Source organism: Phyllostomus hastatus, unplaced genomic scaffold (assembly GCF_019186645.2).
Source record: "Phyllostomus hastatus isolate PE091 unplaced genomic scaffold, TTU_PhHast_1.1 phas_scaffold_1066, whole genome shotgun sequence".
Taxonomy (NCBI): domain Eukaryota; kingdom Metazoa; phylum Chordata; class Mammalia; order Chiroptera; family Phyllostomidae; genus Phyllostomus; species Phyllostomus hastatus.
The window spans coordinates 30626024-30649990 of record NW_025334004.1 but is presented as its reverse complement, the minus strand read 5'-3'; the positions used below and the strand labels follow the sequence as shown (position 1 = coordinate 30649990).

Below are 23967 nucleotides of genomic sequence, written 5' to 3'. Positions count from 1 at the left end.
GCCAGGACAGGATCCTTTTTGCCCCACGAGCAAAGCAGAATAGGTGCTGCGTCCACTAAGGGGAGATTTTATGAGAATCAAGGGTCGATAATATGTACACAAACATTGTGAGTCCTTTGGCAAACCGTTCCTTGCATGTTTTAGGGAATATTCTACCTGCCAGCTTATTCATGCAGTCAGTGCACAGGCCTTTCTGGGAGAGTCCCTGCGCGTTTATAACTGGGTGTTTGCTTGTTTGTCCTTAGAGTCTTTCCGATTGGGATTAGGTTTTTCAAAGGAATGGGAGGAGTTTCCAGGACGGAGCAGGAACAGTTGGTACGGTTCTAGATCTGTGGTTCAGATCGGAACCTCTGCTGTCACAGGCTAATGGGAAGTGAGTTTGTACCCGGATCACGTGTGCTGCATCTCAGAGCTTGTGTTCTCGGTGGCGAGGAACCAGGTGGTGGAACACCCAGCACACGCCCTTCTCTGCACCAGTGGCTCGTGAAGGCTCTGTGGTGTGAAGGCTGGTGTGTTTGAGGCTTGGAGCCTGGGCCTGCGGCTTCCTCACTCTCGCCTCCGGAGCGCGAGAATTACATGTGATTTATTGTCTCTTATTTCATGTCGTCGGTTTTATTATCTTCCATGTTAAATTTGTTTCCTTTAGAACCGTTGCGGCCCCATATCAAGAGCCTTTCCCTCTTCCTGAAACTTGACAGGTTTAATACATGCTCAGAGTTACGCCGTGTAAAAGCAAGGTCCTTTCCTGGTCTTTAAATACAGGTGTTCCCTTTTCCCCTTGCAACCACCAGACAAAAACATATTTGTCTGTTTCCGATAATGAGGAACAGACTTCAGCCTGGTACAGAGAGCTTAAAGACGTGTCTGGGTCTGGGAACCACTGACTAAGTTTTTTAACTCATGTTCAGTTTCAGAGGAACTGAAATCAGTGAAATGTTACAACAGGAACTTGGAAAGAAATGGTTACATACAGTTGAAGGCCTTTGTGGGCACGCCTCCCTTAGAAGATGGCTTTGGGTGTCAGATGAGACAGCAGCAGAGCTCACTGCTGCGGCTCCCTGCCGAGGGTGCCGCCGCTCGCTCCCGAGACGGGCTTCCCGCGTCCCTTTTGCATAGAGCAAAGCTGGCTTCACCAGTTTCGAAGGTTCTCTCTTTCTTTGAAGCATAAGCGTTCCTAAAGCTGTGTGGAAACGTATCTTGCATTTTTCCTTCATAGCCCTATTTATATAAACATTTTGAGTTTTCATTTATTTTGGTGAGGATCCCTGGAAACATTTGCTAGGTATTAGGATGCTCTAATTTGAGGCCAAGGAACTTGTCTTTCTTAGAACTACTGAATTAAGAAACAAAAACAAAAAACAAACCCCAAACATACTTATTACAAAAGTAATCTGGATTCATTATGAAAAAAATTGGAAAATATTAATCCCAACACATAAGCATGTAGATTAAAATAAAGTCATCCATTATCTATCTCTGGATTATAACTACTTTTAATATTGTGGTGTATGATCTTTGAAATATAGGAACTTCAATTCTGTAAGGTTAGTCCAGGGAGTTCAAAGATCAGTCATGGAAAATTCACAGCTCTATTTTCTCTTAAAAATTTTTATTATGAAATATTTTAAGTATAAGTAAAATACAGAAATAAATATGGGTGTGTACCGATGTATCCACCAAGTATTAAAATATATAATGTTATCAAAGGGCCTGTCCTTCTTTGGAAAAGTTTTCTATGATCAATTTTTAATGCATATTTTAATATTTAGTTATTTAGTAAGATTTGCTGAAGTTTGATTAAGAATATGAGTTTGAATGTGTAATGAAACAGTATAAAACACAAGTTGATACAATAATACATATGCCCCTCGTAGCATTTTTTCTGGGTTAATTTTCATTTTATTTTATAGTTCAGGAGAATGCCACATTACCTTATTCTGGTCTTTGCAGAATCACTGCGAGTTAGCCGGGGCACTGGTGTCTGTAACCCCCTCGCACGGAAACTGAGGGTCCTGGGTAAGGTCACTGGACCAGCACGTTTTCCACCTAGTAAGTGGGAGAGCTGGGACTTGAACCCAGGACTTTTGAATACGAGTTATTTATTTTCTTCAAGACACCGCACTGTGCTACTTTGAAAGTTATTAGTTCCTTGGCAGACCCTTCATTAGTTCAGTTTGGATCTTGATGTTCGGTTACAAACTTTTTTTTATTGTGGTAAAATACAGACGTGAGCAAAAGTAGGTTAATAATAACAATAAATAGCCCTGACTGGTGTGGCTCAGTGGATTGAGTGCTGGCTTGTGAACCAAAGGGTCGCCGGTTCGATTCCCAGTCAGGGCACATGCCTGGCTTGTGGACCAGGTGCCCCGTTGGGTGCACTGGAGAGGCAGCCACACATCACATTGATGTTTCTCTCCCTCTTCCCTTCTCTCTAAAAATAAATAAATAAAATCTTAAAAGAAATGGTAATAATAACAATAAACAATACACTAAGAAGTAATAATACCAAAATAAGCACCGTGTTTCACGTACTCACAGCTGTAACCCCACTTTGGCCCACGCCCGCACATACAACTGGTAAGACTCACCGTTACCTGTTTCTGAGCGCACGGCTCAGTGGCACCAGCCGCACCGACGGTGTCGTGCAGCCGTCACCACCGTCCCGCTCCAGAACTTTCCACCTTCCAAATTCCCTTGTCTCCCCCCCGCGTGATTTAACCCTTCTGTATTGAGTTTTTTGTACGGGTGACGCGGATCAAATGGCGTTACTGCGCATGAAGCTGTCAGAACGGTGCCCGACACGTGGCGAGAACTCAGCACCGGGTAGCTGCTTCCTGCAAACGGGCGGAGTGGGCTCCCGGAGATGCGGAGCTGAAGGGATGATAACGGGAAGTGGCAGAGATGGGGGTGGGGAAGAAGAAGCCTCTTCTCCGGGATTCGTGTTTGGTCTCGTTTGTTCCCCGTTCCGCGTAAGGGTTTTGGGACGCGCGCACGATACGCATGCGCGCTAGGAACGGAAGCTCCTGGACCGGAAGCTCCTGGACCGAAGTGCAGTCGCCCTTCCGAGTCGGCGGTCACGTGGCTTTATCAAGGACTTGAAGGTCCATGATTGACGGTGGCACTGAATTCCTAATGAGAGCGTTTGGATTTTGTCTGACAGGACTGGAACTTTTCGAGGAGTTGCCAACACCCAAGTTCAGCTTCGGAGGCCGATCCGGAAGCAGTGTCGCGGCGTTGGTTTTCCAGAAAACGCAAGACTTCTCATTGGACAAATCCAGTTAGCTTTTTTTTCAAAGGAGCCCCTCGTCAGAGTAAACCTGACACAGAAAGTGCAAGTGCAAGTGCAAGTAATTGCTTAGTAAGTACACAGGATGCACGTGTCGGGCAGAAGCAAGGGTCACGAGCGTGGACGTGGGTGGGTTTTATAGACCAACAAAGAGTAACTTGAAATGCCCTTTTGTATTTGAAATGTAACTATTTTTTCTTTTAGATTGAAAACAGTTTTCTGTACCTGCTGAACAGTTAAAAACTTGAAAGCAGTAAATGAATTCTCAGAAAGTATGTCTTCTTGACTTTTGTGCCTTGGTAAAGTTGAACTGGATATAAGTTTTTATGAAGAGTCGACCAAACTATTCCAGGGCCAGAAGAAGAAACAGAACAGCTTTCTTAGTGTTTCAGTAGAGTATTTATGAAATGCGTATTATGAAATAGAGTATTTATGAAACAACATAAGCCTACTATTTTTGGTGGAATGGTGGCTACTTAAAACAATTATTTAATATCTGAGAAAACCCTCTAGCCTTCGTGTATACAGTTAAACAGAATCAGGTAAATGTATCAGTTGCCTAGAAATACTAACTGAGCGTGTGTTTTGGGGCCGATGGTATTTCGCCCACTGAGGGATGAACAGGAGGAAGTGGAGGGAGAGACAGCCCAGAGATGCTGCTGCTGTGTGCTGGCTCCGTGCCGTCCCAGTGGACCTCCCGGTGGTGTCCCGGCAGGGATTACCGGCTCCGGGTTCTGCACGCCAGACGGCCAGCACAAGGTGCAGACAAGGGCCCTTCCTGGGGCCGGCGCGGAGACCGGGGAGCACGTGCTGCCGAGCAGGCGCTGAGTCTCGGCCTCTGTGCGCTGCCAGTGCAGTGGGGGCAGCGGGCCTGGTTGGTCCTCAGCAAATACTGGTCCAGAAGGTAGGCAGCTGTTTGTAGGAGCTCTGCGGCTCCTCGTGTCGGGCCGATCTGCATCTGAGACTGTGAGTCATCCTTCGTTCCCTCGTTTTCACTGTCTCCCTGCCTGTGTTGAGAGACTCGCCTAATCGGGAACTGAATCGCACTGCGCTTCTGGGCAGGGCGGTGTAAGCTGAATTATACAGCAGGTATGCATGAGCCCTGAGGGACACGGGAGCGCGGACTTGCGGCCAGGGGCTGTGTAGTCAGAGAAGCAGTATAGTAAGATTTTTGAAAAGATAAGGTATATTAATGTTTAACGCTGGGTTTTATTTGGGCTAGTATTTTAATATTGGAGTCACCATGTGAGGTTTTTAAAACAGTAACAGGATACGTGATGATTTTTAGCTTTTAGGCCCAATCGGGCTGCAGAATGAAGAGAATTTCTGTTTGTTTGGCGGACGTTAACTCCAGTGGTAAGTCTAGCGTTACGACCTTTTTAAAGAGTTTTCAGTTGTTGCCCCCGACTGGGGGCAGGGCGGGTGGTGGTTGGATTCAGAGCGGATTTAACCAACTGCTCGGATGACCACCTGCCGTGCACAGGATAACCGGACACGTCTACGTAAACTTTAAATACATACCCTTGTTTGAGAAACTTTAACTTTTAACATGTCAACAGTGAGCGATTAAAGCGCATGTTATTAAACTCAGAACTAGTGTGTTGGTTTTGCACACTGGACGTGGGACCTCACACCGTGGAAGCACACAGTTTTCACTTCACTGAGGAGGTCTGGTCTTTGTGGTTTTTTTGCGTTGCTATTCCTTGATTTCAAATATGATAATAGTGTGTAAGTACTTTCTTAAGAGTTTTGGACTACGAGATACATGCTGTTTTAAAGCCCCAACCTAACGAAGCAGACTTTCTGTGTGGCCAGAATGAGGCACGGGGTTCGATTCGCCAGGAGCTCGGATGGGGCTTTGTTGAAAGGCCCCTGGAGTCCCTGTCGTGGGGGTGTGTTTGCCCCATTTGCAGAGATGAAGGATTTTGGGGGTGGTGGACTCATGGAGCTGTTGGCAAGGTTAGGGAAAGGGGGCTGTCCTCTCTTTCTCCTCGGAGTTCAGACCTGCTGGGAGTCGGCCTCTCAGAGGCTGAAGTCAGAACAAGTGGAGGGTCCAGACATACTGACAATAAATTAGTATTTTCAGATAGTACCATGCTTTGAAAACCAGGCCAGTAAAGGTCACCGAGTTCCTGAAACAAGTCATAAGTACATTATTGTTACACTTGGTTTTGTTAGGTCACGTGACTGTGGCTAACCGGGGAAGAAATGACGCCATTGTAAAGAGACCAGTGAATTACGTAGTGGGTGCTATTTTCTCTGTAAGAAGTTGGAATTGTAATTTTATTTCATCAAAAGACGCCCTTATTTGGGGGAAGCTTGTTTGAAATGCAAACGAGATTGCTCTGTGGAGCCTGCACAGAATTGTTGCTTTTCACTCTGATGTTATTACTGCATAGCAGGCCACTTCTGTGTGGAGCGAGTGGGCGCGCAGGTCCGAAGGGACTGGAGCCCCAATGGGCGGCCCCAATGGGCGGGCTGCACCCATTGACAAACAAAGTTTTCAGGACAGTCCGTTGTGAGCCAGGTGCACGAGCTGGAGTCGCCGCTGGGGGCTGGCATTTGGGCGTGTGAGGGCCAGACCTGACACGGCTCAGGGCAGCGGCGGGGCCCGAACCGTTTCAGAATGAGCCCGCCTGCCCGCGGGTGGTTTGTCACCCCCGTTGTGGGGGCAGCGGGCTGCCCTTTCTCCATCTGGATTGTGCACGCGGCTTTCTGTTTGGGGGCAGGGAGGGCGGTAAACACTTGAAAGACTTTTAGTCTTAGTAGGAATAATGTGTCTCAATTCCCGCACCACTTATTTTTAAGTGTCTGTGGTGCTGTCGTGCAGTGTATATGTGGGCCTCGTTAAATCGCATTCACCCAGAGTGTGACGGAAACTTTGGTTTTTCAGGAACCTATCTTAGTAACTAAGTGTTATATGGCGTTGGAACAATTTTCCTTTAATTGGCGTGTAAAGAAATAAGAGTATCCCTACTTAATGCTAGTAGATTTTGACTTATGTTCTCTTAAATGGTTTTATTTTATATACGTGTGTGCGCAAGTTTGTGTCTGGTAGCCGACTTTGAAAAACTGCACCATCTGTGAACAGGCAGCCGCCCTCCAGGCCCGCGTCCTGCCGGGGGCGGCCTGCGCGTGCCGCGCCCGCGCCCGGCGCCGCGCACAGGGTAGCGCGTGCGCGCGCTCCGGGGACGGCCTCCTGCCGGAGGGCGGAAGTGGCTCCTGTCCCGCGGCGTCATCTCCGGCTGGTTGTGCGCGGAGGTGTGGACGCGCCCCGGGACTCAGCTCGTCCGGTGCCCTTCCCGGGAAGGAGGCGGCCCGTCACCGTCACCGAGAGCTTGGTTGTGGGCGACAAGGAGTGTGACAGGTAGACGGACAGGTGCACAGTGGGGAGAAAGAGGAGGAAAGCTTTGTCACTTCTCTTGGTTAAGCAGGAAACCGAAATGTCCTTAGAAGAAGGGGGAGCACGTGAGCGTGTTTTATTAACAGTTAATTCAAGAAAATTAATGCTAATTTATTCTTCATACACACCATGCAATTTGTTAGAAAAGTGAAAGAATAGTTTGAGATTCTTTGGTCAGTTAATGGATTCCCATGTTAGAGGCATAGAAATGGAACTCGACATTAAGCGGACAAATACCCAGGCCCACAGGCTATATAAATGCTGAATAAAGCCAGTTCCACAATGGAACTCTGAAAGGCGAGGGGTAGGAAGCCTAATGAATGATTGAATATGACCTTAGCAAAATCCCCGGAGTGTTGTTGAAAGATCATTCATTTCCAGCTCCGATGTCAAGATGGGCCCCAGTCACCAGGAAGAAAGGAGAGCTTGAATCGGTGCGCACGGGGCTTTGAGAATCTTTACAGCGCCGTGCGGTAGACCGAATCATTAAAAGGGCTTCTCCGGCCGGGTTTTGAGCTGTTACTATGTGGACCTGTAGTTGAGGCCCAAGGAAACCAAACTGAAAAGAGAGGAATAATTCCCAAGACATGAATGTATCTATCAGTCCTGCTCTTACGGAGGGGAACCTCAGCCGCGGAGAGGCAGAGGCCGGCGGAGGGCCGGCGGCCCTGCCGGGGCCACTGCAAGGGAGACGGCGGAAGAGCGCTTTGTGTCTCCGCGCGTCCACAGGGTACTGGCCTAGTTTGTTAGAGGAAGACAGGAAAAAACAAAACCTACTTTTTCCCTTCTTTCCATGGCCTGTCCTGAAGAATTGATAAATTCTCCTATGTTCTATTTTTAAATGTGAATTATTACTGCATCCGGAAACGGTAAGCATGTTAGTCCATGATCTTTACTGTGCACGCCAACAAGAGCTTTTTAAGGAAGGTGGGTCTAATGCACTTGTTCTTCCAAATACCTTAGAGCGTGCACACGGACCAGCGGTTAGCCTGTGCTGGGTGTTATCCGAGGGGCTTGGCAAGAGATCTGAAACGGTCTGGTGGGATCAGGAGACCCTGGGCTGTACTGACCGCTCTTCATTAACAGACTTACCGAGGGAGCAGTTACTGTTGTCAGTCACGGTACCGAACAGAGCGGAAGTGCCACCGGGATGGGTGCCACCGGGATGGGTGCAAGTCCCCTGCTGTGGCCTCCCTACCCCTCCCAGGAGGGGCTGGTTAGGAGGAAATGGCCAAAGGCAGAAGGAGGAGCTGCTGCTGGCCCACGTCTTCCTCCGCACCCCTCCTCTCCCACGGAAATGTCAGTCCTTTGTTTCCGTCTAATTTTAGTAGATCCTGGCTGAAGAAAAACGTTAGGGTGAAACACGGGAGGACGGTTTCCGACCGTGGGACTCGGAGGGGCGGGGAGGGAGGGCGAGGGCGGAAGCAGCTCGCATCCCGGATCCGGCCGCCCTTCTGCGGCAGCCTCCAGCCCCTGTGCTGTTGGTTTTGGCAACGAACTAAATTTAGATGCACTGAAGCAGCAATAATTAGGTTTTCCTTCCATGTCCTCCACGAGAAGCCTCGCCGGAATCCAAGTGGGGAAACCCATAATATGGTATTTAATAAAGTACCCCGGGCTGAAGTAAAGAGCTGCATGCAAGTTTCGGAAGGAAGACCCGAAATTGTGAGTGAGAACTACGTGCCATGTTATTTATAAATAGAACCTTTGAGATCCGTTTGCGATTCGGTGAAACTGCTTTTTATGCTGTTGTTTTGAATGAGGATGACGTTTGCTGATTTTTTGAGAAGCAGGCTCAGCCAGGAGGCAGGCAAGTCAGCTGTTGATTCCCTCCAGAAACCCGGAGGGTCAAACCCGGCAGGTCCCGCGGGGATTCTCTGGGCGTGGGAGGGGCCCCATGGTTGATAAAGCAGTTTGTTCAAGAGATAGGACTCAATTCCATGGGGCTTTGTAGCTGGAAGTGCCCATTGTTGTGGTTATTACTGTGATTAAAAGGTAATTAACCGGATTAAACCAGGTAGGGGGGGTTCCGTATTTGGGCCGCACTGTGAGTGAGGTAAACTGGCCTTTTCCAAAGGTGTGTTCCTTTGGTGAGCTGCTGTTCCCTCTGGGAACCCCTAGGTGAGAAAACCCACATATGCCCAGGAGGAGTAAGAGAGGTCATTTTGTTACTAAGTCCACTTGATGAATGGGTTAATTTTCAACAAAATTAATTTCGGTTCTTTTCATTTTATAGTGACAGATAATTTGTGTTTAAAATCTGTTGTAAATTGTAAAATAAATACCAAAGAGAAATGATTTTTTTTTAAATACTAAAGTTTGGAGAAAAATGATTGTGTTCATGTGACTGTAGAGATGTCTGATCCAAGAAACACAGACGTTTGCATCTAACTGACAGTCTACTTTTCTGTACAGAAGGGTCGCGGTCGACATTGGGCCTCAGCAAAACCGTGGCAGTCTGAAGGGTCTCCCTAAGCTGGTTCTTACCTCACACACGCGCAGACTGCGTGCTCCCGGGTGACCTGTTGACCCCTTGCAGGTCACAGTGCTTGGAGACTCCTCCTTCCTCCTGCTACGCAGAGACTAGTATAGTATAGTATGGTATGGTATGGTTAGGGTTAGGGTTGGTATGGTCTGGTATGGTAGGGTTAGGGTTGGTATGGTATGGGTGTGGTATGGTTAGGGTTGGTATGGTATAGTATGGTGTGATATGGTATGGTTAGGGTTGGTATGGTATGGTATAGTGTGATATAGTATGGTATGGTATGGTTAGGGTTGGTATGGTATATGTAGTATGGTGTGATATGGTATGGTATGGTATGGTATAGTGTGATATAGTATGGTATGGTGTGATATAGTATGGTATGGTGTAGTATAGTGTGGTATGGTATGGTTAGGGTTGCTATGGTATGGGTATGGTAGGGTTAGGGATGGTATGGTATGGTATGGTTAGGGTTAGGATTAGTATGATATAGTATGGTATGGTATGGTATAATATGGTGTGGTTAGGGTTGGTATAGTATGGGTGTGGTATGGTTAGGGTTAGGGATGGTATGGTATGGTATGGTATGGTATAGTGAGGTATAGTATGGTATGGTGTAGGGTAGTGTAGTGTAGCATACGGGTCTGCCCTTCGTACGCCTCACACCTCTCTGGGCTGCTGTCAGTCTGCCCTGCACCTGCTCACTCCCTCGATGACACCGGGAGCACGTTACAGGTGCTCACAGAGTACCTGACGCATCGGAGACACCCAGTTGAAGTTGGCTTTCCTTCAGCGCGTCTCCTTGATGCAGTTTGGTACGGTGGGGGGGAGACGCGGCGGTGTGGACCCTGCAGAGCAGGGCCGTGCACGTTAAATGAGGAAAATGCATGTGACCCAGCCCAGCAGGACTCCCAGCACACATGGATGCCAAGGAAACATTCTTTTCTCCAAGGGCCCTTCCTCCCACTGGAGCTGGTACAGCGAGTGGTTCAGTACTTCGCCCCTCAGTGCCGCCGAGTTAATGGACTCGTTTCCATTGTGAGGCGTTTGTGCTCCAGGAGTGAAGAGAGGAGGGGACTGCTGGATGAGTTCGCGTGCGGGAAAGTTTGGGATAGCTGGGCTTTTCAGGCCTTCTAGAAAAATCATACTCCGCAGCTCCCTCCTCAGTCTCTAGGTAGGGCTGGTGCTGAAGCACCTTTGTATTCAGTTGGGAAGTGAGGACCGGAAGTCGTACTGCCAGAGTCGCAGAAAACGCCTCCTACAGTCTGTCTCTGCAGGCTGTCAGGTTCCCCTCGGGTTTAAGGTCATTGTCCGTGTGGTCCTTGCTCAGTAACAAGTGCAGGTCTGCCGGGGGAGTGCCAGCGTGGATGCAGGGGAGTTGAGAAGAAAGGCTGAGGTGGTGGTTCCCTTCCTCCCTCAGGTCTGGATGCTGGGGTGTTGCTCCCGGGCCCCAGACGAGGCAGCTGAGTGCAGGCCCTCGGGTCCCCGGCGTCGGGGTCAGTGCGGGTTGTGGGGTGGGATCTGGGCCCTTCACTGGGCATTCAGGAAGCAGTGGGCTGAGAGTTCATCTTCCATTTCCACCTTGCATCTAGATTTGAAACCTTTGATCGGTGAACCATGTTTCTTTTCCTTGCTCTGAGTTGAGGTAACAGTGCCATTCATAATGGCATTTTAAAGTTGGATGTTGGGGCCCTGGCTGGGTAGCTTAGTTGGTTGGAGCGTCATCCCAGTGCACCAAGGTTGTGGGTTCGATCCCTGGTCAGGGCACATACAAGAATCTGCCAATGAACACATAACTCAGTGGAACATCAAATTGGTGTTTCTTTCTCTTCCTTCCTTCCTCCCTCTAGCTCTCTAAAAATCAATGAATGATAATAATTTGAAAAAAGAGGCAACCAATGAATGCATGAGTGGGCGGAGTGGCAGGTAGATGTTTCTCTTCCTCTCTCGCGAATCAGTAAATAAATTGAAAGTTTGATGTTGGGTAATACTTTAAGTAGTTTATCTGAGTAGACCTTAGTTTATGCTGGAGCTGACAGTTCAGTATATAAAGTACAGTGAATCAGTTGTTTATGCTAGTCTAGAAAACATCGGGCTCTCAGATTTGTTTACTTAACCATTTTATTGGTCGTTAAGTGAATAATATCTCAGTTCCTGGAGTGCTTTGTATGGCTGCAGGAATCTGGCCAGACCAGTGTCACTCTGTCTAGCTAAACACAAAGAGCTTGAGCCTTTGAACCATTTTTAAACGTTCTGCGGGGATGAGGTCAGTGGGACCCGATGCGGTAGTTCGGACGGAGCAGAAAGCACCAGTACTCTGGGTTCGACGGGTTATCCGAGCGACAGTTGACTGACCTGACTTTGATCAGATTTTTGTGTTTGTTCCTTGCGAAAGTTAGGAGGGGCTGTAAAGCAGTATTTAAAATAGCGAGCCAACATCTTATTTACAATAATTCTTTTAAAAAATTTTCTTAAAAATATATTTTAAAATACATTCACTGTTACAGTTGTCCCAGTTTTTCCCGCTTTGACCCTTTCTGCCCGGTACCCCTATTCCGTCCACCAGCCCCGCCTCCCTGAGTTCTTATCCATGCGTCAGGCATGCAAGTTCTTCTCCTTCTCCGTTTCCTGTACTGTTCTCAACATTCCCTTGTCTGTCCTGTACCTGCCAACTGTACTTCTTAATTCCCGTACCTTTTCCCCCTCCCAGCCGATTACCCTCCAAATGATCTCCATATCTATGATTTTGTTTCTGTTCTGCTTGTTTGTTTAGTTTGTCTTTGAGATTCAATTGTTGATACTTGTGAATTTATTGCCATTTTAATGTGCCTAGTTTTGACCTTCTTTTTCTTAAGTAAGTCCCTTTAACATTTCATATAATAAAGTCTTGGTGATGATGAACTCTTTTAGTTTTACCTTGTCTGGGAAGCACTTCATCTGCCCTTTGATTCTAAAAGGTAGCCTTGCTGGGTAGAGTCATCTTGGTTGTAGGTCCTTCCTTCTCGTCACCTGGAATACTTCCTGCCAGTCCCTTCTAGCCCGCAAAGTATCTTTTGAGAAATCAGCGAGTCTTATGGGCGCTCCTTTCTAGGTAACTCCCAGCTTTCCTCTTGCTGCTTTTAAGGTTCTCTCTTTATCTTTAACCTTTGACATTCTAATTATGCTGTGTCTTGCTGTGGTCCTCTTTCGGTTCAACTTCTTTGGGACTCTCTGTGCTTCCTGGACTTGTATGTCTATTTCCTTCACCGAATTAGGAAAGTTTTCTTTCATTATTTTTTCAAATAAGTTTTCACTTTCTTGCTCTTCCTCTTCTCTCCCCGCCACCCCCATGACTCGGATGTTGGCACGTTTGGGGATGTCCCAGAGGCTCCTTACTCTGTTCTAATTTTTTTGAATTCCTTTTTTCCTCTTGCTGTTCTGATCGAATGCTTTTTTCTTATGGTTCAAATTGTTGATTTGAATCTTGGCTTCATCCCCCCTCCCGCCCCCACCGTTGGTTCCCTGTGGATTTTTCTCTATTTCACTTAATGCAGCCTTCATTTCTGCCTGGGTCTTTTTATGCCGTTCCAGTACCTCATGGTTTCTTCAAGCATCCTGATAACCAGTATTTTAAATTCTGCATCTGATAGGCTGCTTATCTTCATTTCCTTTCGTTCTTTTCCTGGAGTTTTGTTCTTTCTTTCATTGGGGCCATATTTCTTTGTCTCCTCGGTCTGGCAGCCTCCCTGTGCTTCCGTGCGTTAGGCAGAGCTGCTCTGACTCCCCGTCGTAGTAGCGTGGCCTGTTGTGGAAAAGGCGCCCGTGTGGATGAATGTGGCTTCTTTAAACCCTTGGTGGTTGGGCCTCCATACAGCTCGATCTTCCGACACATCTGGGCGACGTTTGTCCTGTGGTTCAGTTGCAGTTTTTGCTCTAGTTGCGTGCGGAGGAGAAGCATGTTCACTTGTGTCCCTGTCCTTTCCAGACGTCTCTTCACCTGCCTGAGGCCAGCAGGGTGGTCTGGGTGGCGTCCCCTCCCCGCACACACCCTCGTTTATGATAATCCTCTGCTGTTCCAGGTCAGCCCCAGGATGTCCACATGCAAAATAGGCAGGGCTGGTCCCTCTCGTAAACAGCAATGGCTGTAATGAAACAAAACATCACCAAATGCCTTTGCTTTTGGTTCATAGAGAGGGTCGACAAAGTGCTAAGAAGAATTAAGAGATTCACAGGCTGCTAGTACAGTGCGCAGAGCAGATGTTTTCTTCGTACTGCTCCCGGGGAGGTTCTGCCCATTGGAGCCAGAGGCTGATTTTTTTTCCTTGATAGTTCACATCCGAAAGATTCAGTCTTCACATTGGGAATCTGAGCTCCGTGACATCAAAACTGGATCTGCTTGAACAGGGTCCTCACTGCCTGATGAACACGCGGTTCACCCGGCCTGGCGTTCGTTGCGGTAGGCCGGCTCGCGGTGGCCTTCAGCACGTCGCTGGGGCGGGGTCACAGGCAGATTTCTCTTGAGGCAGCGACTTGCTTGGCAGGTAGCTGACCGAAGAGGAGAATTAAGTTACAGTTTGGGCTTGTATCTCAGAGACAAAATTGGAATTCCATTAAAGACTATCTTTAAAAAACAACTGAAATTATTTCCATTTGAAGATAATTACAAACATTCGTCTAGGTGTGCTGTCGAAATATTTTCTAGATTAAACTCAGTGTATAGCAATATGAAAATGCTGTAGCTTGTTTTTCGTTATGTTTTTGGTGGAGTAACTGAGGCCAGCCAGTGTGAGTAATCGTGTTTGTAGTGATACTAATGAGAGTCTACCTCAGCTAAGATCATGAATAGATCAGGGAAAGGCCAGGAAGTAATTATGCTTTTGAATCTTGGTATTGAAGTAGTAAAATAGGTCTGATAAGTTTTATGTAAACCAGTAACTTTGAAAGCTGATCGTGAAAAGCCTTCATTACATTTATTTTTGCTTATTTATCAAACTTTTCAATGTCTGTTTCTTCATGGCCTATGTTTTCTTGTAGCACCTAATACCGAGAGCGACTATTAACTTTGCAAAAAAAAAAAAAAGTACTGTCAACCTGAACTAAGTTTTAACTGTTGCTCTGTTCTTTTTAGCTTCTTTTGCCCAGAGCTCCTCCCTCCAGTGAGCTGCAAGCGTGACATTGGCTGTGTTTTCAGCACCTGCCAACTTGGAAATCAGGGTCTGTGCTCAGGACTTACTAGGCTCACAACCCACCCTCCGTGGCGCACAGCGCCGGCCCAGCTGGCGGGCCGCGCACCTCAATGGCGCTGGACGCCTGGCCTCAGAGCTCTGCAGAGCTGCAGACTGGCAGGCGCTGATGTCAGTGGGCATTCCCCTCAAGCCGCTCTCAGCCCGCGTTTCGTGTCAGAGGCGTGAGATTGGTGTCATTCAGTTTAGTGCTGTGGTTATTCTTCAACGAAAATAAATTTGTCTTACGTAGTTCTTGAATCAAAAAGTAGCTGTGCCTCCAGGAACCGAAGTGCCTCTCACGGAATGCGTGTACGTGGAGACGGGACGCGTGTGCACGTGCACACACGAGGTTCCAAGTCAGGGCTGTCACCCCCTTCACCGGCGGGGAGGTTTCAGCACATGGGGTGGAAACAGAGAGGGAAGGACAAAGTTCAGTGCGTCGTACACGCTTGTGTGTGCAGGGCGGTTCGCTGCACCTTGATCGCCGGTGTGGGAGCAACTGCAGACCTTGTTGTTTTGACGAAGAAGACCCACGTGAGAAAACTGCCCCATCGTAAGTACAGACCCTTAGCTTCCATCTACGGTCAGAACTTCCCGTATTTTCCAGAGCACCGTGTTTTGCCAACTCGTGTTCAGTGGCCAGTCTTCTTGAAAATGCTTCAGGTGAACTTGCCTTCCCATCATGTACTATAAGAAAATGTAAAAGATTCTGTGTTAAAGAGATCTTTGCAAATGGAGAAAGGACAATGTGAAATGTGAGTGACTGGCTTTTAATTCAGCGGCTGTGACAGAGGCACGGGGGCTCTGGGAGGTGAACAAGGGAGTCAACACACACACACACACACACACACACACACTGGCATTCGGCTGTGCGGCTCCACGTGTAACACACTGGGTGTTTGTTTCACTGACTTTGTTCGTCTAAAGATAATACGTTATTCTCAGAGACAAACTAGTTTGTCATTTTTTAGTGGGGAGCTCTTTTGAAACCATCGGTACAGGTAGATTTGATGGGGAGAACTGAGCAACCTTGTCTGGTCCTTGCTCAAACTTCAAAGCTCAGCTCGAACATCACATTTGTCTTGTTCTAAAGGCACAAAAAGAAAACACCCTCTATACCTAGGAAGCTTCTTAGCGCACGTCAAAACCCAGCCTTTACCCTCCCCTGCACAAATGTGCTTCGGTGGAAACTTTTATTAGCTTGTTGATACAAGTTACAGTTGATCACACCCTTTCTTAATAAAATACACCCTTTTTGTCTCCTGTTGCTTAAGAGCTTTAAACTTGGAATGAGGGAGCTCTCTACAGAGAATGACACCATGTGAACCTCCCAGGCCGTCTGGAGCGGACACGCGGTGCGTGCCGTGCACACAGGCACCCCTCCGCCGGGCAGCTGGGCTCTGAGGGGAGCCAGTAGAGCCGGCGCTGCCGGGTTTCAGCCCCGGGCTTCACGCAGTGGTCTGGGAGTGGGACTGTGTAGTCCCCGCATCGTGTATTGCCCAGGGTATTCTGCGGTCTAGCCAGATTAGTACTGGTCAGTTATAATGGAAAAGTTACAAGTGCTCATTTTTGGATTACTTACGGATTTATTCCTAAATTGGCCTATGAATCTGTGTTTAGGTGTCTGATTGTGCTGTACGTCTGGTTTTGATTTGGTTTCGACCTTTCAGGATCGAACAAAGGTGGACAGACAGCTCCCCGCTGCCCCTCCCCCCGATTGCTGCTTATATTGTCTTAAACCCAGAGCTCAACTGAATTTATATTTACTCTTTTGAATTAAGCAAAAACTAATACAAGCCTTTTGGATAAGATTTTTTAAATAATAAAGAACTGTGTATTAATAGTATAGCCCTAAAAAGTGAGGGTGTTTTATATTTATAGAACTTACTGCATAATGTGGTAAGAGCTTTATAGTATGGAAAGTTTAAGTGACACAGGCCTTAATGTATATATTTTTAGTCTTTGGAAATTCAAATTAAGTAAATGAGAAATAGGTATTCATCGGTTAGCAGCACAATTCCTTAAGCAGGTATTTTGGTGCTGTATACTCAATAAAGTAAAGTTTTCGGAACCAGAGAAACAGGCTGCTTTAGGTTGGAATGGAGGCTTTTCAGCAAAGGCGCTTGCCATAACCACAATCCTTAGAATTTTGTGAGACTAAAATCATCCTGAAAGCAACAAGAATAATGGTTGCAATAATTGTTTCCAGGCTCGGGACCCCTGCATTTCGTTTTTTAAGTTGACCTGGTGAACTGGTAATTGCGGGAATAAACTGAATGTTTGCCAGCAGGAGTCACTCTAGGCCTCGTAATAAAAAGTACATTAAACTATACCCTTGAAGCTCTCCAAGGCTGAGGGGACACTGTGACAACGGTAAGATGGCATTTGGGAAATGTAGCAGCACCCCCAAATTATCCCTGCTGCCTTTCTTTGTTCAACCTGGGAAGGCTGGGTTTCCTCTCCCCTCAAAATCGGCCGTTTGCAAAGCAACGTTTATGGACAAGGATCTCGATATCTTCGTGTTCTGTGTACTAGCTCATTCTGGCTTTCCGAGGGTTCTGCCCCACGTCATCTCCTTGAATGAATAGGCACCTCCTTCTGATTCACCGTCGGTCCTAATCTGGGAGCAGAAATCGCTGGAGTGAGCTGGAGTGTGAAAGGAGATGTTAGCTCACAGTTTTCTGAAAAAGAATGGGTCCAGTGTGATGAGAAACTGAAATATTCCAGCAGTAGCCATGAAATATAATAGTTTCCCAAGTGCACACAAGCTCAAAAAGTTAATTGTTCATTTATGTTTGATACTGGGATTGAAACGTTGGATTAAAACCAATTAAATGTTCCTAGAAGCAACAGAAAAAGTTTCCTGATTTATGAATAGAACCATTCAAACGGCGCAGACACAATCCATGTAAAGTAATGAGGTGTTTTGTTTTTTTGGCAAAGGAGAACACAAAACAGGCATAGGGAGTTCTTTTTAAAAACCTCCTCTTTAAAAAAAAACCCCTTTTGGATACAAGGTCAATAAAACAACATACACCAATAGGCAGGAGTGACGGGAAACCGAGGGCTTCACTTCACAGGGAAAGCCATCCCCTCCCCCAGGTGAGCCGCACAATGAAAATGCTCCGCTTATTCTATCAGGGTTACATTCCTGAACCTAAGTCAACATCCTAAGTTACAGAGCTAAACATGCTCTGCCTCTGCTTAGCAACCACAAATCCTTCCTTCACCAGTTGCATATATTTGGGATGTGGCTTCTGAAGTACACATTCCTTTATTGCGATCCACGCCCGGAGTTAGGAAACTAGCGTTTGATTCTCCCGAAGGGTGACAACACGAACACCGCGACCCCCTCCCCTGCCTGCCGCCCGGCGTGCCGCCGAGATGATCGTGGCTTTAAAACCTCAAAAACCCAACAACCCGGAAGCTGGGCGTCTGAGGTCCACGCGGCCCCGGGTTTCAGTCCCGGCTCCTCGTGTGCAGGGGGCGGGGAAGCGCGCCCGCGGGGCTCCTGGCCCCGGGCCCGGGGGAGGGCGGCCGCGGGGGCCCGCAGCGGCGGCGCGGCCCGGGCCGGGGCCACTTCCCACTTCCCGGGCCCGGGCAGGCGCGAGCGCGGCGAGCGGCGCGCGGCTCGGCTCGCAGGACGCCCTCTAGCCCCGCCGGCGGCGGCGGCGCGCTGCGGCGCCCCCACTCCCCGCCCACCGGCGGCTGCGCGCACTGCACTCTCGCCGCCGCCGCCGCCGCCGCCGCCGCACGCCGCCCGGCTCCTGCACGCCGCCGCCGCGCCGCCCGCGAGCGCCGGGGCCCGCGACGCCGCCTGCACAGCGCCGGCCCCAGCGACACGCAGCCGCGGTCGGTCGGGCGGCCCCGCGCGGCGGCGGGCGCGGGCGGCCAGGCCGGGGCGGTTAAAGGGACGAGTTGCAAACAGTTCAGGAAGTGACAAGTCGATTTCCTCCTCCGAGAGCCGCTCGGTACAAAGCGCTCGGCGCCGGCTGCGGAGCGTGCGCGCGGCGGACGTGCGGCGGGCAGCCCGGACGACTTGGCGAGCGCCGCCGGCGGCGGCTGCGCGGGGCTCGCGGCCGGAGCGTCCCGCGGCGCACGGTAAGCGACCCTCGGGTGGCGGGGGCGGCCGGGGGGGGGGCGGTCCGCAGCGGAGGACCCTGCCGTGTGCGCCCCAGCACCAGCTGGGGGGAGGCTTGCTCGCGTGTGTGCTCGGCTTGCCTGTTTTTATTTTCATTATTTATATTTTTATGTTGTTGGTTTCCTTTTTTCCCTTCTTGCTTCGCGTCGGGTCGGGTGGCTTCTCGGGGTGTGGAGTCTGTCTGCCAGTGCAGGCATGAGACTTGTCAGAGCGCAGCCAGGGGAGCGAGCCGGCCCGGCCCCTGCGGAAAAGTCTGCGCTTCCCGGGGCGGGCGCGGGGCCGGCTGCGCCCCGGGGGGTTGTCCCCCTGTCCGCGTCTCAACTTGAGCCCTGGCTCGTGGCAGCGGGGAAGACGCCCTGGCCCCAGGACCCGGGCGGCCACGCTCGCCCCGAACTTCCCGCACCGTTTGCAGACAACTCTTTTGTTCGCGGAAGTTTTCGTCTGCCACCCCCGGGATTCGGGCGCGCAGCGGCGGGCTCCACGGCTGCAGGACCGGCCAGGGCGGTCACGTTGCCGGTGAGGGGGGTGGGGTGGGTGTTCAGACGCGGGGGGGGGGCGAAGTTTGTGGGATGGCCTGGGAGGGGGCTTGCAGAGTGGGGGTCATTGGCGTGGCTTTTGCACATGGCGAAAAGGGCCGCCCGGCATCGGCACACCGGTCGAGTCACATTTTTGCCAGTCCTTGATTTGCAAACCTGTGGGAGTCCGCTTCCCCTCTCTGGGTTTCACTTGGTGGGGCGGGGACGGAGGAGGTGAGGACACCCCGAGTCCGGGGAGGGCCCTGAATCTGCGTTGACCCAGAGGGCTTCTGGAGCACCCCCCCAGCTCCCCACCCCCGCCCGCAGGCTTGCGGAACAATGCTTGTGGAGCCCCGGTGAGTCGTGCTAGCCGCCTTGCTCGAGTCCTTCGCCCCCGGACGCCCCCTGAAGCCGGGCTCCCTCCGTCTGACCGCCCGGTTTCATTAACACGTACTGTACACTTCGAACGATGGTGAACAAAGAACAGCTCTTTGCCGCGTTTGATGAACGGGATTCTGCCTCCTATAGGCCACACTCGGAGTCCTCCATACGTTATGGTCTCCGGACTCGGTGTCGGGCAAGTGGCCCCGGGCTGCACTCCGGGCCAGGACCGGGGGCAGGGCCCTCATTGGTGCCGCTGCCGCCGCCGCCGCCACCGCGCTCGCCGCCTTGTCGGAGCGGGTGCAGATGCAGCCAGGCTGACGGTGGTTGAACAGGAACAAATGTTTGTTGAATCGTCGGATGGTGGAGGCTAGGGACTGTCTTGTGTTGACTGCTGTAGGAGTTGGAATGGCATTGTTTATTGGCCGGGGAAGCCAGGCCAAACGTCTTGTGCTGCTTACAACATATTAGCAGACTTCCAAGTGACATACGGGCGTATGTGTTCCCAGCAGTTCCCACGGGCTGGGAGGGGGGACTCCCGCCTTGCTCCGCGTTCTGGACTCCAGGTTACAAGATGCCATCCGGCTGGAGCACTTGGGAAGGAACAGCGCGAGCAGTTCGGGTGAGGTGCACTGCTCCTGACTTGGCCCGGTTTTGGTTTCATTTTAATTTATCCACTTAACAGTAACTTATCTCAGTTACAGTTCTGATACTGAGGTGCGGGTCTGTAGGTTTTTATCCTTCCTCTTAGCTGCAGACAACTAGATAAACAGAACAGCTTCTTGTCCTGGTTAATAGGCCCCCGTTCCAGGGAGGGGGTTGAGCAGGTTGAGCTCCTGAGTTCAGGATTGGAAGCCCTTGACCCTGTGCCTGCACCTGGCTAGGGTCTGGGTGCTGCCAGGCGTCCTGCAGCTCCAGGAAGGTGCCGATCCAGCTCCCAGGGCGCCGTTCCAGCCTGGGGAATGACGGAGAGGCTTGGGGCAGGTTTGCGGTTTTCTCCCCAGCGCCCCATTGAAAGAACAAGATGGTTTTAAGACTGGCTCAAATAATGCTGGTGAGGACTACTACTTCTTTTCCCCTGAGAAGGTGATGTTGCTGTGCAATCATTTGAACGTCGAAGATAAGTTTTAAGTAAAAGCGAACCGTGCCACTGCTGCAGAGTGAACTCGAATGTTCTAAGGCTGGCAGGACAAATAGAGAGGGCCTTTGCCACTGTTTTGATAATGTTCTTGGTTATTTCTTCCTCCTGTTCTTAGCTGAGGGTATGTTGCCTGTATGTAGCATTTTGGAATTTAATAAAGTTCTTTGGGAAGAGCTTAACGATACCTTATTGACATCCTGATGGCTGCACTAAGTGGACATTTTATGGGAAGCCCTGTCGTTATTTCTTAGGCTGTTTCCGTTCACACCTTTTAGTCTTTTTGTATCCCTGCTGCTTCCTTTGCCCCCCCGGGCTCTCTTGTCTCTCCAGCCCCGGAGAGGAAGCTTAGTGGGCTGGGTGCCCTTTAAGTGGGTTCAGGGAGCAGGCGCCTGGCGGAGGTGCAGAACAGGCCAGCTCTCCTCCCTGCAGGAGGCTGGAGAGCGGGGAGCCTGGTGCAGGACCTGGGAGCTGGCAGCAGAGGACGCCGTGGAGCACTCTGGCGCGGCGGCTTGGCTTTGCTCTTTAAAGAAGCACGCCCTTCTCATCCACCACTCGGCCGGCGCAGCGGGCCCTGAGGACGGAGGGCCAGGCCCTCTGTCAGGTGGTCCACTTGCTGTTTCACCCGGGCCGTGCGATTCTTTTTGAATTTCATACTGCACGGAAAACTTTTGTTCTTGCCCTTAAAACAACGACGACAAAACAAGACTGAAACGAGCAAATGCTCCTCCGATCGGCACCACCCCCACTCTTGCCGCCGCCACCACACACACCTCTCTGATGTGTCATACAAGGAACCTGCAGGCATCGCTGGTTATGTAATATGCTGATAACACAGATTTCGGTCTGAGATGGAAACCAGATGTGGAGGGGCGCTCCTTAATTGACCCAGCCAGGGGGACACTTTCATAGATGAGCCCTTGCAAGCCCCAAAGGTGAGGTGGCTTTTGTTTTCTTTTCTTTCTTTTTTTTTTTTTCTTGGCTTGAAGGGGAAGTCTCAAACTCAAGGCTTTTTCGAGGTTTTTGCCTCTTGGCTCCTGGCTCTGCTGCAGCTGTCCTTTCGGCCCGTCCACTCCCTTGAAAGAACCGGTTTGTTGCCAGCGCGAAAAGCACATGGCCGAGCCTGGCGGGGGCTCAGGGCGGTTCAACCCCGCCGGGCAGCGCTCTCCTCGCCCTGGCCAGCGGCTCTCTTCTTCGCCCTCCAGCCTCCCAGACAGGCCCTGGCCGGGGGACTCAGGCACTGCGAGGAATGCGGACTGTCTTCCCCCCAGCACCCCAGGAGAAACGCTGTTTCAACTTGCCCAGTGCCTGCGCTTTCCGAAATGATCGACTCTCCTTGTCCGGTTCATTTCTGCGTGTGCTTCCTGCCTGACTTTTACGAGGGTTCCTTCTCCACGGCTGAGTCACCTTTATTATGGCCCAAGGTCGCGGGCTGCACTGTAATAGCTGACCCCATTAACTGCAGTTCCATTGCGTGCTGGGATGTGAACTTTGGAAACAAACCCAGAGGCTTAGATATGCTGATGTGCCCAGAGACTTGCTTAGAAAAGTTTGGTTTTAGCGCAGTTTACATTAGCATGATTAATGACCGCGCCACTGAAAAGTCTATATTCAAAAGCAATTTACCGTCCCCTAGGGTTCTTCTTATGGTGAAGTAATTTTCTTTGCCAAACAACTTTGTGTTAAGGTAACTTCTTCTTTGATGTTTAATCCAAACCTCCTGTGCACACAGTTTTGGATCAAGGTTGGGGCTTCGAAAATTGCGGGTTGTGGTTTCGATGGTAACCTTTCCGAACTCGGGTCAGAGGGCACCAGATCCTTGTCTCTAGAAAGTTCTTGGAGCTCTGAGCAGCAGCGGAGTTAGTGCTGTGTGGGCTAGGAGAGGGAATCTTCCAGAGGAAAGTTGGCTTCGGGGTGCCTTGGAGGAGGGGATGCTGGAGTTTAGGACAAGATTTTTTTTCTCCCTGCAGCAGCGACTGGAGATACTTGAGCTTTTTCAAAAAGCAGAGACATCTTTGCCGCAGCCACCGCCGCCTCCTCCTTTTTCTTCCTCTTCTTTTTTTTTTTTTTTTTTTGTTAAATGTGAGTTGATTGAGAGGGGGAAATGCTGATGGGGTGGGTCTGAAAGCAGCCTTAGGAACCCGGGAAAATAAAAACACATTTGAAGGACTCGGGAAGATTTTGCATTTCAAAGGGTCTACCTTGTAGAATTTCACATCACGTCAGGGGTTACGGAGAAGTGTGACAGGCGCCCCCCCTCCTTCAACCGCTCTCCTCCTCTCCTGCTGTGGGGGCCGCTGCGGGGATCTGCCTCGTGCAAGGGGGAGGGGGGCCACTTGTCCAGACCTGGCCAGAATGTCGCACAAACAGCACCCCTTAGGCACCCCGTCTTCTCCGGAGGGACCTTTCTCACTGGGCCCCTCGAGGGAGATGAAGACAGGTCATTTTGGTAAACAGCCCATGTGACCCCCAGAATGCAGGGCAGGCTGACTTCTGACCGGCGCTCACTCTTTTTTCCTTCCCCCGTGAAACAAAGGAACAGATTCTCTGGCCCCAGGGGTAATGTGGTTCCCAGGATTCAGGATCAGGCAACGTTGGGTGCTGCAGGGTGCAGCCGAAATGGGTGTGGATCGTTCAAGGAACAACAGTAGGGCCCACTGGTCTTTGAAGGCCTAGGTTGGGCCCAGGGGCTTGGCATACACTCTGTAATTCTCAGAGCAATCCTGCAGTTACTGCTGAAGGCGCTGAGGCTCAGAGAGGCCAAGTAACTGGCCCCCGGCCGCACAGCCGGAGGGGCTGAGAAGCCAGTAGCTTTGTCCAGGTCCACCTTGCTTTGCACACACCATGTATCAGCTGGTGTGTTCCTGAGGCAGAGGCATGGGCTCTGTTTTATCTCAAAGCACCGATTGTGCTTAGTCTTGTTAACACCACAGAGAAACTTGGAAGTTGTAGCCTTATGAAAGACAGATTCACAAGAAAATAGAATTATTCCCAGTGACCTTCGGGGAAAGTTGGAAGAAAATCCGGCAGCCGGCTACAGACGCGTCACCCTTTATTCAGATGCCACTTTCCATCCGAAGAGGTTGCTCAGAAGGGTTTCTGCACCTTGCTGGTTGCATCTGTAACTTGGAGGTTTCAAAGGGAGTCATTTTGTGGTGCTTGCCACCCCAGGGTTCACACAATGTCACGTTTTGCTTACATGCCTGAGGGGATCGAGCAACTAAACGAAATGGTGCAACTTCCTGCGCGTGGGACCTCGGTACCCCCCAGCCAGGGCCGGGCACGGGCCCTGGATTCTGCCTCAGACAGATGGCTCTTTGCAGGTTGGTCCTGGTTTAGGTGTGGGGGGTAGGGTGAGGATACCCATCTGCAGCAAGGCCCGCCTGGCCACTCGCAGCCCCCTCTGTCCCTAAACAG

The 23967-nt window shown here is 50.2% G+C and overlaps 1 protein-coding gene across 5 annotated transcripts in view; it reads left to right on the top strand.

Annotated features, from left to right (window-relative positions):
- The window catches only part of EEF1AKMT2 (EEF1A lysine methyltransferase 2), a 63564-nt gene that overhangs the window by 13322 nt on the left and 26275 nt on the right, over positions 1–23967 (top strand). For 2 of the 5 annotated variants that reach the window (XM_045853748.1, XM_045853750.1), the window contains exon 6: positions 3161–3558. In XM_045853748.1, the coding sequence (XP_045709704.1) occupies positions 3161–3282 (122 nt within the window). In that variant the 3' untranslated portion in view covers positions 3283–3558. Of the gene's footprint in view, positions 1–3160; positions 3559–14278; positions 15749–23967 lie in introns of those variants that run through there. The other 3 variants (XR_006787498.1, XR_006787500.1, XR_006787499.1) reach the window with 3 other exon arrangements.